The 17,738-nt window shown below is 38.4% G+C and overlaps 1 protein-coding gene across 11 annotated transcripts in view; it reads right to left on the reverse strand.

The window, feature by feature from the left end:
• SGIP1 (SH3GL interacting endocytic adaptor 1) overlaps positions 1–17,738 on the reverse strand; it is a 246,346-nt gene that overhangs the window by 102,794 nt on the left and 125,814 nt on the right. For 5 of the 11 annotated variants that reach the window (XM_051857648.2, XM_051857646.2, XM_051857644.2 and 2 more), the window contains exons 5-8: positions 17,396–17,479; positions 11,950–12,006; positions 8,777–8,831; positions 7,866–8,041 (exon numbers count right to left, since the gene is read on the reverse strand). In XM_051857648.2, coding sequence (XP_051713608.1) covers positions 7,866–8,041; positions 8,777–8,831; positions 11,950–12,006; positions 17,396–17,479 — 372 coding nt within the window. Of the gene's footprint in view, positions 1–7,865; positions 8,042–8,776; positions 8,832–11,949; positions 12,007–15,483; positions 15,556–17,395; positions 17,480–17,738 lie in introns of all 11 variants that reach the window. The other 6 variants (XM_051857652.2, XM_051857650.2, XM_051857653.2 and 3 more) reach the window with 2 other exon arrangements.

Raw genomic sequence — 17,738 nt, forward strand, 5'->3', positions numbered from 1 at the left:
AGTTCTCAAAGGTGGTCATGAACTTCAAGGATGATTAGAGTAGTTACTGCAGGGCATTTTATTGTTCTGGTTATTAACAGCAACCGTTTACGCAGTACCTCTTCTGGACCCTACATAAATTAACTTACAAAACGCTAAGCACTTTCTATGCTTTTTATCTCTTTGATCCCTACAAAGATCAGTGAGGTGGGTAGTATTATTGATCTCATTTTCCAATTGATTCAGCCTTGCTTGAGTCTTCAAGAGTTCGGTCATTTGCCCAGGATCACATAAGTAATGAGTGCAGGGCCGGAATGCAAATGTAGTTCTCACTTACTCCAGAGAAAAATGCCTTAATCAATGAAGAACTAAATGCTTATAGCTAAAAGACAACTTCCCGAAGTAAATCAACAGTAGCTGTTGGCCCACCAAAGAACAAGAGTAAAGGAAGCAATGGCAACACATGAAAAAAGAAGATTGTACCCAGAATGAAGCTACAGCATCCACCTGTTCATGTCCATGAAGGCTATGGGACTCTCGGGTTTGAAAATACCTAGTGAGTGTGGCATGTGGTTGCAGGTATGTCAGAGACAGCTCTCCCTGAGGGTTTCAGAAGGCATGGAGAGGTCCACGTCCGAGACCCAGGAAACCAGAAGACCATGAAATGGTGGCCAAAGGGGAAGTTGGCTGCAGAAGATCTCATCATGTCTGTAGTCAGGAGACTGACGTGAAAACAAGCAGAGGTTTGGACCTCAGCGGGAATTTCAGTTTGTGTGTGCTGCTGGCAGCACTGAGTATACGTTACCTTCTCATAAATTGGCAGGCAGAGTGTTAGTGAGAAGGTTGGGCATGCTGGCTGGTATTTTGGATATTAGGTTTCAGTGTCTGCTATGTGGAGAGTGCTCAAAAATTTTGGGTGAAATGATTTGAAGAGGGAGTGAGAAATAAAGTGAATTCTCCATGAAATAAATTTGGTGGACACAATACAGTCTAGAATTGTAAATGTAGTCTTCGACATGGTCTCCTGAAGAAGCATCACACATTTTCAGGGGATATTGCTGTTACTCAAAACAATTTAGCTTTATTTCTGCAATTACCTTTAAAACAGTTAAGAAGTATCACGAAAACTTATTAACACATTTTCTCAGTTTGGTGCTTAGGATAATTAATTACTAGTTTTGCTCTAAATGACTTATGGCTATTTAGATTACTTGATTTATCACTATTCATGACATTATTAAAAATATACTCTATCCTCTTCAGAAAATTCTAACAATAATTCTAGTAATACCTGAATGCAATATCTATTATGATTACTTTATATTTGAAGGATCTTTACAAAGTTCACTGAAAATGCATTTTATGAAAAAACAATGCATAAATTTCATCTTTTAATATCATTTCCCAACAACGTTTTGAGTACTCTTGAAGATATTGACTAACTCAATGCTCAAAATAGCTTTATGAGAAGGTATGAGAGTTCTCTCAGTTTATAGGTGTAGGAATCAAGCACAAGTTTTGTGATGTGCCCAAGTTACCAGTTAAGAAGAGGTAGAGCCCGCTTCTTCAAGTGGCTCAATTGGAAGAAGTTACTATTTCTATTTCTCTCAAATTACCTTACATGTTACTTTTTTTATAAGGTTATTTTTTAGCTTTAAAATTTAACATTTTTGTCACATTCACTTCACATATTGATATTATACAAATGTATATATACTATTTTGTAAACAGATATTAATATTACAAAGTGAGGGATTCATGACAGTGATCATAACATGGGGGAAAGAAGGGTATTTTGTCATGTACAGAGTACGATTCTGTGAAGCAATTTTATTACTAGGTACCGAATGATATGACATCCGCACAGTTTTTAGCCTCTCTCTGTATTAACTTCCTCGAATTAGAGAAAACGTGATGTTTGTCTTTCTGGTTCTGGCTGGTATCATTTAGCAGAATGATCTCCAGTTGTATTCATTTTGTTGCAGATGTCATGGCTGAGTAATATTCCACTGTGAGCATATACCACATTTTTCTTTAATGATCAACTGATAGACATCTAGGTTGGTTTCATACCTTTGCTACTCTGAATGAAGCTGCTGTAAATATGGGAGTGCAGGTATTTCTCATACGTTGATTTCACTCCCTTTCGTAGGATAGCTGGGTCAAATCATATGGTAGATCTATTTTTAGTTTTCTGAGGAATCTCCACCTGTTTTCCATAACGATTGTACCAATTTGCATTCTCATCCACAGTGTGTTAGCTTACCCTTTTCTCCACAAACTCTCCAGTATTTGTTATTTTCTCATTTTTGGATAAGAGCCATTCTAACTAGAGTGAGGAGATTTTGATTTGCATTTCTTGATGGCTCATGATCCTGAGCACTTGTTCATGTGTCTATTGGTCATCCTAAATGCTATCTTTATCAGATGACCATCCAAGTGCCTAATGTGTGCCGTCTACTGTACTAGGAATGGGGAGAAAAAGTCAAACAGGATTTGACCCTGGCAAAGATCAATAATAATCTGCACAAAATTTCCTGAGGGACAATTGTTGCTCCTACTTTACATATGAGGAAACAGGGGCCTGGAACAGTTATGAGGCTTGTTTGAAGTCGCACAGGTGAAAGGTGGTAGTCTTGGACCTGGGGCCCAGGCCTGTCTGAATCCATATTGTATATGCCTTCTGTTACTGCACAGATGTCTCCTATTAACCCAAAATTCTAGAACAAATTAAGTAAACAGATGGCCAGAAAGCACTTGGAGACTACAAACAAAGCCCATCATTCTCTGTGATAGTTTCTGATAGAGGTCTGGTAGTTCCAGGCAAGGTTATAGACAAAGACATATAGATATGTCTTTCTAATTTGGTGTGACATTTGCCATGCTTTCCATCTTTTTTTTTAAGAAAATGGAAATAAATGGAAATATGTGGCTGGGATGAGGGCACAGGTAGGTGAATAATTGTGTGGTGAACAAAGGAGGCTGAAACATGTGTGAACGGATGTAAAACTAGAAGGTGTTGACACGCCACAGCACTCTGTCCACGGCCTGCTCCCATTCCCATGTTTATTTATTCACGTGCCCACTCACTCACTCACTCACTCACCAGCATTTATCCGATGGCAATCATATAGAAGGCCCTATGGTGCAGGGCTTTGTAGTGGACACCCAATGCACCATGAAGATTCCTCTTCAGGGGCGTTCTTGTGCCAGCTGTTGGGGGTGCTCTTGGCAGACAGACCTCAGTTGCTAACAGCTCAGGTCTGCCTCAGGGACAGAGAGCCATCTTACCAAGGTCACATCTCTTCCTCACTTAGCTCATATTGGAGTACTAATTGGTATAGCAGTGTAAAACTGCTTCCTCTCAGCCAAGCTCACAATAACCATGCAGGAACATTCTAGCACTGGAGGTCCCTTGGATCAATTTAAGCTCTTGCTGGTTATGCAAAGCAGCTCAGTTTCTCTGTCTACTCCACTCTGCAGGTGTTAAGCTCAAGGTCACTTTTTAATAAACATCTTTCACACTGAATGTGGAATTGGAGTTGGTCTGCTTTGTGAAAAATGTGTTGGCAAAAGGAAGGGCCTTGCTTTTGTTTATCCTATAAAGAATACAACTACAACCAAGGACAAAAGTTACACATTTGGTTAAATAAAAGAAAGACTGCTATTTCAATAACAAAATAGCCTGCTTCAAAGAACATTGGACTTTGTAAGATAAAGGTATACTATGATTTTAATAGTTTACTGAAATTTGTTCTGTTCATCCTGCTTTAGGTCACAAACAGCATGTCATCACTGGTACTTATAAGCTATTGATGAGAAAAACTGTAAAGGGAACGTCCTGGATTTAATAGGTTCTAGGAATAATTTTAAAGATAAAAGTTTGGGGGAGAATCCTATTTCCTAAAGAACTTCTCCAAATAACCTAAGATTACATAAGACACAGTGGTAGAAACTATTGAAGTCTATTGACAGTGCTTTGTATCTTTGTCTTTTAGGAACAGAATACTGAATTTTAGCTGGCTACAAGTCCAACCAGCAAAAGACTACACTTCCCAGAGCCCCTTGCCACAAATATGTAACTAAATTATAACCAATGAGATCTGCATAGTAGTGGTATGTACAGCTTCTGAGTTAAACTCTTTAAGGAAACTACTTGTCATTCATTTTCATGTTCCTCTATCCCAAGGCAGAAATACGGAGTTGCTTGCTGGAGCTAAGACAGCAGCATCTCAGGAAAGATGCAGCTATAATGCTGACAATCCTGGGGTCTTTGGGGACCCTTGGAGTAGAACTCTATTAGCTGCTGGACTTCCTACCAGCTTTGAGTTTTACATGGGAGCGAAATAACCCATCTACTGTACTTTGAGCCATTATTATTTTAGTCTTTGTGAAAGCTGCTCAACCAGCTTTCTAACCTACATAGACACAAATCAACAGTTCAGTTCTGAATGATGTTTGTCCTGTGCCCTGTGAGCATCATGGCTCATCAGGAGACCACAATATGACAAGAATTGGAATTAACATCCTTTACTCGGAAGTAATCCTTTCATCATCCTTGCTTTTTTTCTGCCTTTCTTTGTCTTAACTCACATACTATCTTATTGCTATATAAAATCAAGGTCAAGGTGAGATTAGGACTGAAATTTTATTTGTTGAATGATACAGTAAAATTTTTGAAAGCAATTTTAAAACCCTGATTTTCCATGTTGTTGAAGCTTTGTTTTGGAAAGGAATAATTTTTTCATCAGGTGTATGTTATACATACACATAGATCATTCATTTATTCATTCAATTGCATTCATTATTAAGTAATTTGACCATCTATATATGCAGGGAAACTATTCAAATAAAAGAGCAGTTTATTATAAAAGAGATCAAAAAGGTTACAATTCACAAATAGATACAAATTCACAGACAGATGAAAGAACATGTGAACTTAAAATTTCCAAGAGAAATATAAATCAGAAGTCCAACACAAGCCATTGTTAGGAATAGTTTACCATTCGGAATCTCCTCTGTTTCTGCTGACGCTAAGGATTGATGATTTTATAGCACAAGAACCTAGGTGTCATGAGATATTCTGATGTGTCATAAACGTTTGCTCTATTTCCTTTTTATTATCTGAAGAAAGTATACAAATCATCTGCCTGGAAACATCTAAAACTGTGCATCTCATTTTTCCATTTTTACTATGGCACTAGCTGGATTTCAGAAACTCATTTATACGTCCTTGGGTCTGGAGAAAAACTACTGTGTATGTGATTTATAAACGATACATACACGTGCTATCTAGAAGATGACAAGATTCTAAAACCAAGAAAGTGTTTTCAGTTACAACCTCTCCTTATACTTAGGTATGTCCAAAAATGTGCTCAGCTGTCCCTAAAGTAGTGATAACAGATCACCCTCCTACAGCAAATATTGAAAATCTGTAAAAAAAAAAAAAAAAGAAATTATCAATTCCCAACTTGACTCTCACTGGGATTAAACATGACAATAGGTCTGCTCTGATTTCATCATCGTTTAAAAAAAATCATCTATTATTTTTCACTTTATGTTTCTGTGTGGGAGCAAACTGTTGAAATCCATACTTAATGTATACTAAGCTGATCTTCTGTATATTAAGATAATTGAAAATGGATCTTGATGTGAATGGAAGGGGAGAGGGAGTGGGAAAGGGGAGGGTTGTGGGTGGGAAGGACGGTATGGGGGGGAAGCCATTGTAATCCATAAGTCGTACTTTGGAAATTTATATTCATTAAATAAAAGTTAAAAAAAAAGAAAAAAAAGAGAAAATTCCAAATATTTACAAATCATAGTATTGGAAGAGTCATACTGTCACTTTAAAAGGAACAAACCAGAGGTGTGGGGTCCAAGAGAGGGAGCAAAAGTATTATTTGGCTTATGACAGAAACAGACTAACTTCCAGGATACTTTTTCTGGGTATCACCATCTATTCTCCAATATTTTTCTTTTTACATCAGAATTTTAAGGATATCTCTGACTGACGTATTATCATGAAAACAGATGTGGAGAAGAGCCCAGAGTAAGTATCCACCTTTCTTCCTGCACGCTCAGCAACACATCTGGTTGGAAGAATATTTACCAGGTGATTCACACATACTCTTTGTCTTAAAAGCAGTTTATGGAAGTACTGCATATACCAAGAAATGCACAAAAGTATACAGATAAACGAGGTTTTTCTTTTTTTTTAACAACTGACTGCACTTATAACCACTATTCAAATTAAGAGCAAAGTATTGCCAGTACCCCGAGTCCTCACACTTACCCCCCCCGTCCATTTCTTTTTTCCCCTAATGTGTGAAGTATATTGTCCTTTACATGGTAGGATTCAGTGAAGCATTTTTTATGACTACATACCAAACACATATTCCTTTAGATAGACGGATCTCTCCTTTCCTGGACTCAGCTAGCCTGCAGCAAATATCTACTACATTTCTGGATGGTTGTGTAGGAAGTTTGCAATCACATACATTTGTTCATTTCATCCTGTGAACTTCTGTCACTTACCCCAGGTAGCTTCCAAGTGCCCACTAAGCTTATTACACCCTACAGAGGAGTGGATATAAATTGGTTTCAGGCATTCAAATAGATTTTTACAGTTAAAAAATAATTCAATACGTGAAAAAAATTGAGACATATCAATTGAAAAGTGAAAATGTGTGCATTGAAAATGCCTCTATTACTAGATATCACAGGCAGAATAAAAATTTAAAAAATATATTTTGCATTGCAGAAGGCGAGAAAATTAATAGTATCTCATGGCTCCCCTTTCAGGAAGACACCTTCAGTGAGTATGTGATTAAAATTTTTTCTGTGGTTGGTTACTATTAGCAATCATTTCAGTTGTCACTCATAATAGTCACCAAAGGCGACTGTGAGTGTTAAGCATTAAATAAGTCGTCATTATAGACTTTCTTCACCCCAGGCAAGTGGAAGTTTATGCTTAAAAGATGACTGTAACTCCTTTTGAAAGGTTAATTGAGATATCTCCAAAAGCATCTTGAAAATGGTTCAGCATTTATCAACCACTCTGTTTGGGGGGAATGCAGGAGGGAGATCACATCTCTTTAAAACAATGCCAAGAACATATCAGCTGTAGCTTGAGAGCCTTTATTTGCTGTTAACAGCTATTTTTAGAAAACAATGGTGGCATTTATCAAACACCCCTGAGAAAATACCTCCAACATTAGAACTCAGAATTCATCTAATAAAAAAAATCAATATCTGGGTAATTTGAGAAAGGAAGCACAAATTATGGAAAAACACTAATTTGAATAATTTAATAGGACAATATGTATATTTGAGGTGCCTTAAGGATGAGAGTATTTAAGATAGTAAGAAAATTAGTGAAGAACATGACTTTTAATATCTATTGAGGCTGCTTTTGATTAATATTTCTTGGAACTGTAGCAATGAAAGTTTATTTTTAAACAATTCCTTGAGGTTCCTTCCATGTATTCTTATGTGATGTATCATAAAAAGGAAACTAAGACGTGTTTTAAAAAATTAGTAAATCTGTGAATTTCTTATTGTTTTTATTACCAAGTCTGCTTCAGAAGTAAGTCTGGCAGTATTTTGTTATTTTTCTTTCTTTTTTAATGTTTGCAGAAAAATAAGTCTAAAGAAAACATGGTTCCATGCAGTTTTACAGTTTGGAAAGCAGAAGAGCCGCAGTACAAAATGAGTGAAACTTTCTTAAGCCACACTGAGCTGTTGAAGGTTTATAAGGGTCACAAAAGGTGGTGACCATTTGCAGCCTTCAGTTTCAGGAGTTTATGACTGACAACACATTGAGGCAACACAGCTCTCTGCCCAACAACACTAGAGCATATCACTAAAAGAACACACAACCCACTCACCACCGGTGAAGGGGAAAGCGCAATGTTGCCTATCGATGCCTTCAGTTCATCTACGGTAGCAGCATTCTTAAGAATGTCTTTAGATTGCAATGGTTTAATCTTGATATTAAATTTCTTGTGTGACTCTTCTTCCTCTTCTGATTCACTTGAAGAGTAAAAGTGCTTTCCTTTGGTAGGTAGAACACAGTTAAAGATACACAACTCATTTTTTTACTGGGAGGCAATGACAAGTATAAGACAAGAGTGATTACTTGTATAGACAGCAAAAACATTTTTAGATGGAAAAAAATAGAAACAAAAAAATTAAAAAAAAAACAAGCAAAAAATAAAAGAGGAAAGGACTGGGACTGATTCACCCTTCCTCAGAGCATGATCGAGGATAATGAACTCCAAGGAGCAAGAGTTATAATGTCCTCCATTTTTGCTGCAGTTGTGACGTTACACTGTACTCACACAGACAAGCACACGTGACTACAGGCATCTCAAAGAGAGAGAAAGACTACTTTATGGAGAATCTGTCATGAATTTAAGCAGCTGCAGAGTGTGGATGCTTTGCCCAGAGATGAACTACAGGAAGAGACAGTGATGGCATTTTCCAGGCACTACAATGGCATTATCAGGGCAAACTATAGGCACAGTCCAGCACCCGCAAAACTTGCACAACTCCTTTTTAGTCTATTTTTATATATTTTTATATATTTTTCTTTCTTGCCTCTTTTCTAGACTAGACCAAGGCAATGCAACTGCTTGTTGGTGAGCACACTGTTATCTGTGCTTCTCATTCATCCTAATATAAGAATAAAATGATTTGAAGAGCTCAGGTTGTTTGCTCACCTTGTAAAAGACTGAATTTATCTTATTGTTTCCTGGAAGAGAATAAAAGTCTGAGTAAAGAAATAAAGAAAGGATATAGCCGGGTTCTTCAGGTCTGATGCTGTAGCCTTCTTCATCCAGCTCAGGTGAGTTCTATAAAATACAAGGTAAGTATACACATAAAATATACATAAAGCAATTACTATCCTGGCAACGATCAAGGAATTATTCATTTCCATAAAGAGTGTTCTATTTAAACATGTGGACAAGTATCTTATTTTAGGAGGCTAAGCTCTTAACTTACGGAAGTGAATATTAAACAATGTATGTTTACATATTTACTCCTGGATACTTGAGAAGACTACTAGGAAAATAAATGAGGATTCACCTTTCAAGCATCAAACAGAATTTATCATACAGTTTCTGTCAGCCGAAGATTGTGCTGAGTAAAATGAGGAATATGAAATACAAATCACATGTCTCAGGAAAATGCATTTTGGTAGGCAATACTTAAAAATACATACAAAACACAAAACATCAGTGTTCAGTAGTAGTTCACAGAAACAGGAAATTAGATTTGAAAGAATCAGCGAGTTCCGTATGGGTCTTGTTAATATAGCTGGAGAGGCTAGAGTCAGGGTCCTTTCCAGGAAGGGAAGTAGAACCTTGTACTGATAGCCAAGGCAGGAATGGACACTGTATGATCCAGATGTGAAAAGAGAGAAGGAACAACAAAAACAACGTGATTAAAAAAGAGGGAGACTTGGGAAATAAGACCACATGTGGAAATGTGCCAAGGGAAGAACTTGGACTTGATATAGGTGATGCAGCTTCTCAGTGAGGGTGGAACATGCTGAAAGTAGAATGTTAGGGTGTTCTGGAAGTCTGTCTCAGAAAAATTGGGCAGAAAATCAACTTAAAATACATGCATCAATTCGGGCAAGATACACTCAGAATATAGATCAAATTGTTGGTGGCATGGGATGAATCAAGAACATATGGGCACCGGCACTGTGGCACAGTGGGTTAACTCCCTGACCTGAAGCGCCCGCATCCCATATGGGCACCGGTTTGAGACCCGGCTGCTCCACTTCCAATTCAGCTCTCTGCTATGGCCTGGGATAGCAGTAGAAGATGGCCCAAGTCCTTGGGCCCCTACAACCACGTGGGAGACCCAGAAGAAGTTCCTGGCTCCTGGCTTTGGATCAACCCAGCTCCGGCCATTGTGGTCATTTGGAGAGTGTTCTTGCGGATGGGAGACCTTTCTCTCTGTCTCTCCCTCTCTCTCTCTCTCTCTGTAACTCTACTTCTCAAATAAATAAATAAAATCTTTTATATTTTTTTAAAAATAGGAGGAGAGAAATAATTAAACTTAGAGAAGAAATAAACATAATTGGCACAAAAAATGATCAGCGAATTTAAGAGCTGGTTTTTTGAGAAAAAAAAAAAGTAATATATCATTGGCACAAGTAACCAAAAACAAGACAAAAAAAGGGAGAACACCCAAATTAATAAAATCAGATGATGTTACAACAGATACCACTGAAATAAAAATAATTATCAGGAATTACTATCAATAACTACATGCCAACAAAATGGAAAATTTAGAAGAAATGCATAGATTTTTGGACCCATACAATCTACCAAAATTGAATCATGAAATCCTAATTAGGCTAACAACCAAGACAGAGACTGAGTCATTATTAAAGACCCTCCCAACAAAGAAAAGCCCAGGAACAGATGGCTTCACTGCTGAATTCTACCATATTTTTATTTATTTCCAATTCTTCTCAAACTATTCAAAACAATTGAAGGGGAGGGAATCCTCCCAATCTCCTTCTATGAGGACAGCTTCACCTTAATTCCAAAATCAGGAAAAAGCTCAACAAAGAGAAAATTATAGACCAATAGCCCTGATGAACATAGATGTAAAAATCCTCAACAAAATACTAGCTAATTGAATCCAACAACAGATCAGAAATATCATTCACCCAAAGTGGGATTTATCCCAGGGATGCAGGGATGGTTTTTAAACATATGCAAACCAGTAAATGTGATATACCACATTAACACACAGTGGAGGATGGCCCAGGTCCTTGGGCCCTGCACCCTCATGGGAGACCAGGAGGAAGCACCTGGCTCCTGGCTTCGGATCAGTGCAGCACACTGGCTGCAACACACTGGCCGTAGCGGCCACTTCGGGGGTGAACCAACAGAAAAAGGAAGACCTTTCTCTCTGTCTCTCTCTCACACTGTCTAACTCTGCCTGTCCAAAACAAAAAACAAAAAAACAAAAAAAAAAAACAACAGAGGCCATGTCCTTCCTGAGGCTTTCTTTTCCAAATCAGGATGACATGATCTATTTAGAATAAAATCTTGAGGCCAATGCTGTGGTGCAGCGGGTTAAAGCTCCAGCCTGCAGCACTGGCATCCCATATGGGCACAGGTTTGAGTTCTGGCTGCTCCACTTCCAATCCAGCTCCCTGTTAATGCACCTGGGAAAGTAGTGGAAGATGGTCCAAGTACTTGGGCCCCTGCACCCATGTGGGAGACTTAGAAGCAGCTCCTAGCTTCCTGCTTCGGCCTGCCCCAGCCCGGGTGGTTGTGGCCATTTAGGGAGTGAACCAGCGGATGGAGGACCTCTCTCTCTCTCCCTGTCTCTACCTCTCTCTGTAACTCTGCCTTTCAAATAAATAAAATAAATCTTAAAAATAAAGAATAAAATCTTTCTTATTACTTAGAGAAATTGGAGTCCAATGAATAATCACAATTGCAGTTCCCACATGATCTGATTAGTTTTTAGGACTGAACCAATTTGGTGGAAGTTGTATTTCATTTAGGCACTCACATGTTGGGCAGAGACAGCCTTAGGTTGATTTCTGTGTTAGTTGGGAATGAGCAATTTTCACACTCCTTGTTTGCTTAGAGAATACCATTCTCGTACTCATATAAGAGAAGCATTTTGTTTGAACATATACAGGCTAAGCTGGTTGCTGAAGCCAGTGAATCCTTGCCACAATGATAAAAGGTAACTACTGACTTCACTTTTTTTCTGGCCAGCAAAGAACTCTTCCAAATCCCCACACAGTTGATTCATGGAGGGCCTGGGTTTTGAACTCAGGTCTGACAAACTCCAGTGCTGTTAACTTCTGCCACATCCTAAACGTGCCAGGCACTTCCTAGTGAAAGAGTATTTCACTTGTTTCTACCTCCATTCATTTTTTTAAAATTGTAAAATACTTAGTAAAGAAAATAATCTTGTGATACTCACATATCTTTCCCAATCAATTTCTGCATAGAATCCATTTGGTGCCCCATTGCTTTTCTTCTGTAATAAATTTGAAAATAAATTTAGAAGGGAAATATTTGAATTAAACCAAGAACACTTAACTCATCTTTATTTAGTAAGAGCTATCAAAATCCAGCAGGGAAGGACAAATTAGAGCAGCCTGTTCAGGAACACATTGATGAATGTTAAATTTAGCTGCCACAACACTACATGGAAGAGTGTGCACACTTACTCCACAGAGGACTAGAGGACTCCTGGGCATAGGGATACTAACAGCTGTTCAAAGGTTACTCAGTTTACTAAAGAATTATCAGCACCTACAATATAATTTAATCCTCTAGATCTTCAGGGGATATAATCTTGTATATTTTAAGTGGAAACACTTTGACATCTATGCTGCTCTTATTTAGAATTCGTTCCAATCCAGAAGTACTGATCCCCATCATTAATTAATCTTTTACATTTCTTTCACTGACTCATTTTATTTCTAACCAGATCCTTCATCAAATATAAAGTAAGTAAGCTCCAAACTAGTTAATTCAGTTCCTAATTATTAAAAATTATGTTTTTCTGATCAAATGAATTTTCTTATCAAATTACTAAATAAAATTGGGGATTCACATTGGAATTCTCCCATCCACGTGATCTATGCCTCCTGTTACTGCACACAGATTGTGTGTCAGCATTCCTCTGTCTCTGGATTATTTTAGAGTTCTATTTTGGCCCCTAGTATAACCATGACATACAGTCACAAGCACTTGAGCAAGGATGTGGTATCCTAACATGAAAATTGCTCAGATTCTCTACTTGTAGTGAGCAAAGGACACAAACACGCATCAGGTTGGTAATGGAGTGTCCATCCAATTAACATTCCTGTGTTCAGCACATACAGCAATGGTACCACACTGAGCAGTAGCGGATCTCAGAACATGGCAAGCCCATTGGTGATGCACAAAGCTCAAGGACAGGACTTCCAATTTCGCAATCACAAACAAAGACCACTTGAACTGCCATGTAAGCAGTTAACACCCAATTAGACAAAAATGGTGGCGAGGTAAGCTTTAGACACCCCAGAACAGCCATCATTGTTGATGAACACTTCCTGAATGTTGACTGGGCATTCCAAGAACTAGCAGTGGCATAGGTACACAGTATGCAAGGAACAGATTAAATTCCTCTTGTCTTCTCTCTTATATACCACCATTGCACGGGAATTTGCAAATATAAGAAGAACCCTGCCATGTTTCCACAGACAGGAACATAGTGTCTGTGCCCAAGTCCTTTTGTGTCCTGCTCCTGAAAAAGATCATTTGTACTCAGGCTACAGCATTTTAGCCTTCTCTAGAATTTCCTTCACTGTACCAGTTTTTAGTGACAGTCTCTCTACTTTGAACAAAGATCTTTGTAAAAACCTGCCATATCAAACCTGCATGTGTGCCTTATGAAATTACTATTGAGAACTTGGTCCACTAAATAATCTGCCACTTAAAAAACAAAAACAAAAACAAAAACAAAAACTCTTTCCCCTAGGAATCAGTGTGGTTCTTAATTTGCTTTTTGCCAAATTTGATTTCTTTTAAATTCCTACTTAATCAGTGTGCTTGTATATGACTTTACACACATAAATTCCTTTTCAGAATGCATTGATAATAAATAGGTTCAATATAAACAATTTGTAGCAATAGAAAATCAAATGGACTAAGCTGATTCCAGACAAGCAAACTCACAAGTTCTGTGATCTGCATGATACTGCTATCAACATACCTTTTAGTTCTTAAATTCCTTAATACAAAGGATTATTGTCTAAAAACCAAAGAGATTAGGTGAATTACTGTGTTTGAAATTTTCAAAGGCTATAGTTTGCTTCCATGACAATTTAATCTCCATAACTAAAGCCCATGAAAACCAAGATAGTTTATATGTTCAGATGAACAAATTATATACTTTTTTGTTCTTGACAACATATATCCAACATTGTGGATAAAGCTGCTTCTGAATTCCTAGATCTGAGCTGAATGAAGATTTATGTTTCCATGGAAACCAATGGAAGATTGAGGTGAGGGAAAAGCAAAATCTATAAAAAGGGATTTTCTTTCAAAATGGGAATTTTTTGGGAAACAAATACTAGACACAAACAACAAATCATAAAATACATTCTTTTTGCCAATATTTACACATACATACACATAAACACACCCACACATTTGACTTTATTAGAAGAACTGACAATTTAGTTTTGTGCTAATGGACTTTTAGAAATTTTTTGGATTTCAGAAGAGAAAATTATCAAATTAAATTCAGGCCAGAGCCTGGCTAGAATTCTTCTGGTCAAATTCCAAGAAAAAACTCCTCATTGTTCAGCCATTGAGCAAGAAATACTAAGATGCTCATGGTGGTGGTAATCCTGAAATAATGGCTCTGTTAGTTTTCAAACAGAAAACTTTGACGAGGAAGCAATGGAAAAGGTTAGTTAAGTGAAGAAACATCACTTAAAAACTAAGCCTGGCAGTGAAAACAATATCAGTTATGTATCAACATTCAAGGAGTGATTTTCCTCTTGGAGCTGTAGTTATACACTCTTTTACTTCTTTCTTTTCTGTATTTTTAAAAAAGTCTACACTTAGCATAAGCACATAATTTGAGTATATGCTTGTTATTTAAAAATACTTGAGACTCCCAGCAATATTAATCATGTTTAAATAGGTGTTTGACTTTGCTTAGGCTTATTATCTGTTATCAGGTAATTTGATAGACTAATAATTGTGTAAAATAACAAATGTTTTCAATTGTACCCTCATCACAGTTCTCAATTTCTATTGTGATTACCCTTTTCTGAGGTCAGCTCATGTCCACATAGTGATTCTTGGGTGAGAAGTGTTAAAGATACGGGACACACTGCCTAAATAGCACCCTTTATCCACCAAGGGCCCGACTCACTTTGTATATAATTCTATAGAACAGCACCATACAATATAACTGTCTGGGAAGCTAGAAATGTTCTATCTGTGAACGGCCCAATATGGTAGTCATTAGCCTTGAGTAGCTATGGAGTAGCTGATATGTGGCAAGTGCAACGGAGCAACTGATTGTGAATTAAGCAGCCAATGGTGGCTATCATATTGGACAACACACCAAGAGTTATTGCAGCATAGCCTAGGCTAGAATCAGCATTGATATTATTGAGATAGTGTTATCCTAACAAATGACATAGTAATGTTTATATTTACATTTACCATAATCCTTTAGAAATTTGAATCCTGGTATTTTGCCTCAGAATATGAATCACATATCTTTTATGCCTAATCCCTCTTTAAGGGACTGCTTGGAAGTCAATGCATGGTCTGCATTGTTGATTTAAAAACTGACCTAGGGTGATCAAGAAGTATTTTGGAAATACCCAAGAGTCTTCTAAAGTGAAACAGTAAAAGCTACTGTGTTTTCCAAATTTCAAGTTGGGCTTTTACTCACTGTTTCTACAACCCCTTGGAAATTTTAAACTAAAATCTGTTTCCTTACCGAAACTTTTTTTCCTCCTTCACGCGCACATTCTGCTTTGTAATTGTAGGGTGGTTCATGTGGGCTGGGCTGCTGGAATTGATTGTTTTCATGTAGAAAAAAGTTGTTAAAGGATCTGTTTGTTCTTCAAGACACATATAAAGAATCACATGGAGTCAACAAACATACCATAGAAGAAACAATTTCTAGGCCAAATTGTCCGGCCTACCAATTGTGGCAGGGTTTTAAGTAGAGTAGACCTTGGGGCCCATAATGAGGCTCTATTCAGCAGGCCAGTTTGGTTAGGTTAGGAGTAGGAGCGGAAAGGAAGATAAGTCCCAATCACTAGGGACTACGCGATTGTAATCCTCATCAGTGAGCCCTTCGTTTACAAGCAGAGAACAGACACAAGGACACACAAGAAGAGACTGAATAAATATTGGTGTAGAATTTCTAATCAAACTATGAAAAGTTTAGCTCTTCCATATCTTCATGTGGATTCAAGGCTTTCTGAGGGTCACCAATGCACACAGCACACATAGCTGACGATTCCGTATCTGCACACTTTCCTGTACACCTACTCAGGATGCACAGAAAAGGTATCACGGCAAGAACTGTGACACTGAGGCCGCAGCTCAGGTGTGGAGGGAAATCAGAACAGCTCAGGGAAAAGCTAAGTGCACCCTGTGCAAGCTAGAGATTAGTGCACCCTGTGCAAGCTAGAGATTAGTGCACCCTGTGCAAGCTAGAGATTAGTGCACCCTGTGCAAGTTAGAATCTGGGTGAGACTGTGTTGCCACACACAGCTGCCTAAAGTCTCAGGTGTGAAGATGGACAGCTCTGCCAGTGATGGACACCTTCAGGTACTGGAGCAAGGCCACCCACCTCCCTGCTCGCAGGCTTGCCATGAAGCCTCTGTAGAGTAAATCTCAGTAGCATTGCTAGAGATGGGCTTTTTTGGATTTGAAAGGTTCAGATGACAGCTTTTGTGTAGCCCTTGGGTTTACCAATAGCTTATACCCATTAGGTGTGTATACCATCATGAGCAGTTTATGGAACCGCATAGTTTCAACTTCAGCAACTGAAATCGGAAGCTATATCGGCTAAATAAAGTAGACTGGGTCCTTAGACACAAAGTCTTAAAGAACTCAGCCTGAGTTTGAAGAAAAATGAAGTTGAGACCTCTAAAGATTGAATGCAAACCGATATCTGGGCCCAAACAGCATTGATTTTCAAAATTTGGTGACCGTATGAGAGGAGAAAACTTGGAGAACATTTCCAAGCTAGTAGTGGTTCACAATTCCCACTGACTCATGAAGCTGTGCATCCTGTGTGTGAATATGCATTTATTTTGAATAACGCAGAACAGGTCTGTGATATTTCCTGAGAAATCAAAATTCAGTAATGCCTCATTTCTAAGAATCATGATGAGTGATATTAATTGCATGTCCATTATGTAACAAAGAGGACAGAACCACTAATACACAAATTCATTTGGCTTGGAATGGAGGAGATATAGGAGGGCTCAGAGAACTTGGGTCTGCAGCTCGGACCCTGGGCAGATGGTGCCCAGGAGGATTGCTGGGGTTCAGGGATGAAGCACACACTGACTGCTGCTTGTTAGACACTGGCTGCTGCACTAGGTTATGTGATGCCTCCCTTACGAGAGGCTGCAAGTGGTGCTCCCCAGAAGAACAGAGAACAACAAGGTAGCAGTGGAGCCTCTTAGACAATGAGTGGGGTGTCAGGAGAAAAGAAAAAAAGGACAAGACTGAGAGCAACAGAGGGAGAGAAGGAAGAAACAGTCGGGAGGAGCAAGGGTAGGAAGCAGAGCAGCTAACAGAGCCTTGCGAAGGCTGGAATGGGAGGGACAGGAGAATGCACGCAGGGCGCCAAGCCAGCAGCCAAGAGAAGACACAGAAGCAGAGAGTACCTGAGACAGAGTTAAGGAGAGGGCTCTGAGCCAGAAGCAAGAGGTGAGGAGAAGCTGCGTCTTCTGGATCTTTTTTTTCCCCTGCTGAATAGAGCCTTGATTATAGTGTTACCCAAAGTCTGATAAATTTCAGTCTATTCTCTTCACATTTCATAGCTAGAACCACATGAATGCAAAAGGCACCCCCAGTCAAGTGTGGGAGAACAACTCTTGCTAGAGCTGCAATGAACACCCCAATTTAGGTCTAATAATTTTATAAAGGGTGATCTTCGGGAAAAATATATTTTTAATCACAGCTTTATTTTAGTTCCCACTCCAGCCCAATGAGCCTAATGTGAGTCTC

This window comes from Oryctolagus cuniculus, chromosome 7 (genome assembly GCF_964237555.1).
Source record: "Oryctolagus cuniculus chromosome 7, mOryCun1.1, whole genome shotgun sequence".
Lineage (NCBI taxonomy): Eukaryota > Metazoa > Chordata > Mammalia > Lagomorpha > Leporidae > Oryctolagus > Oryctolagus cuniculus.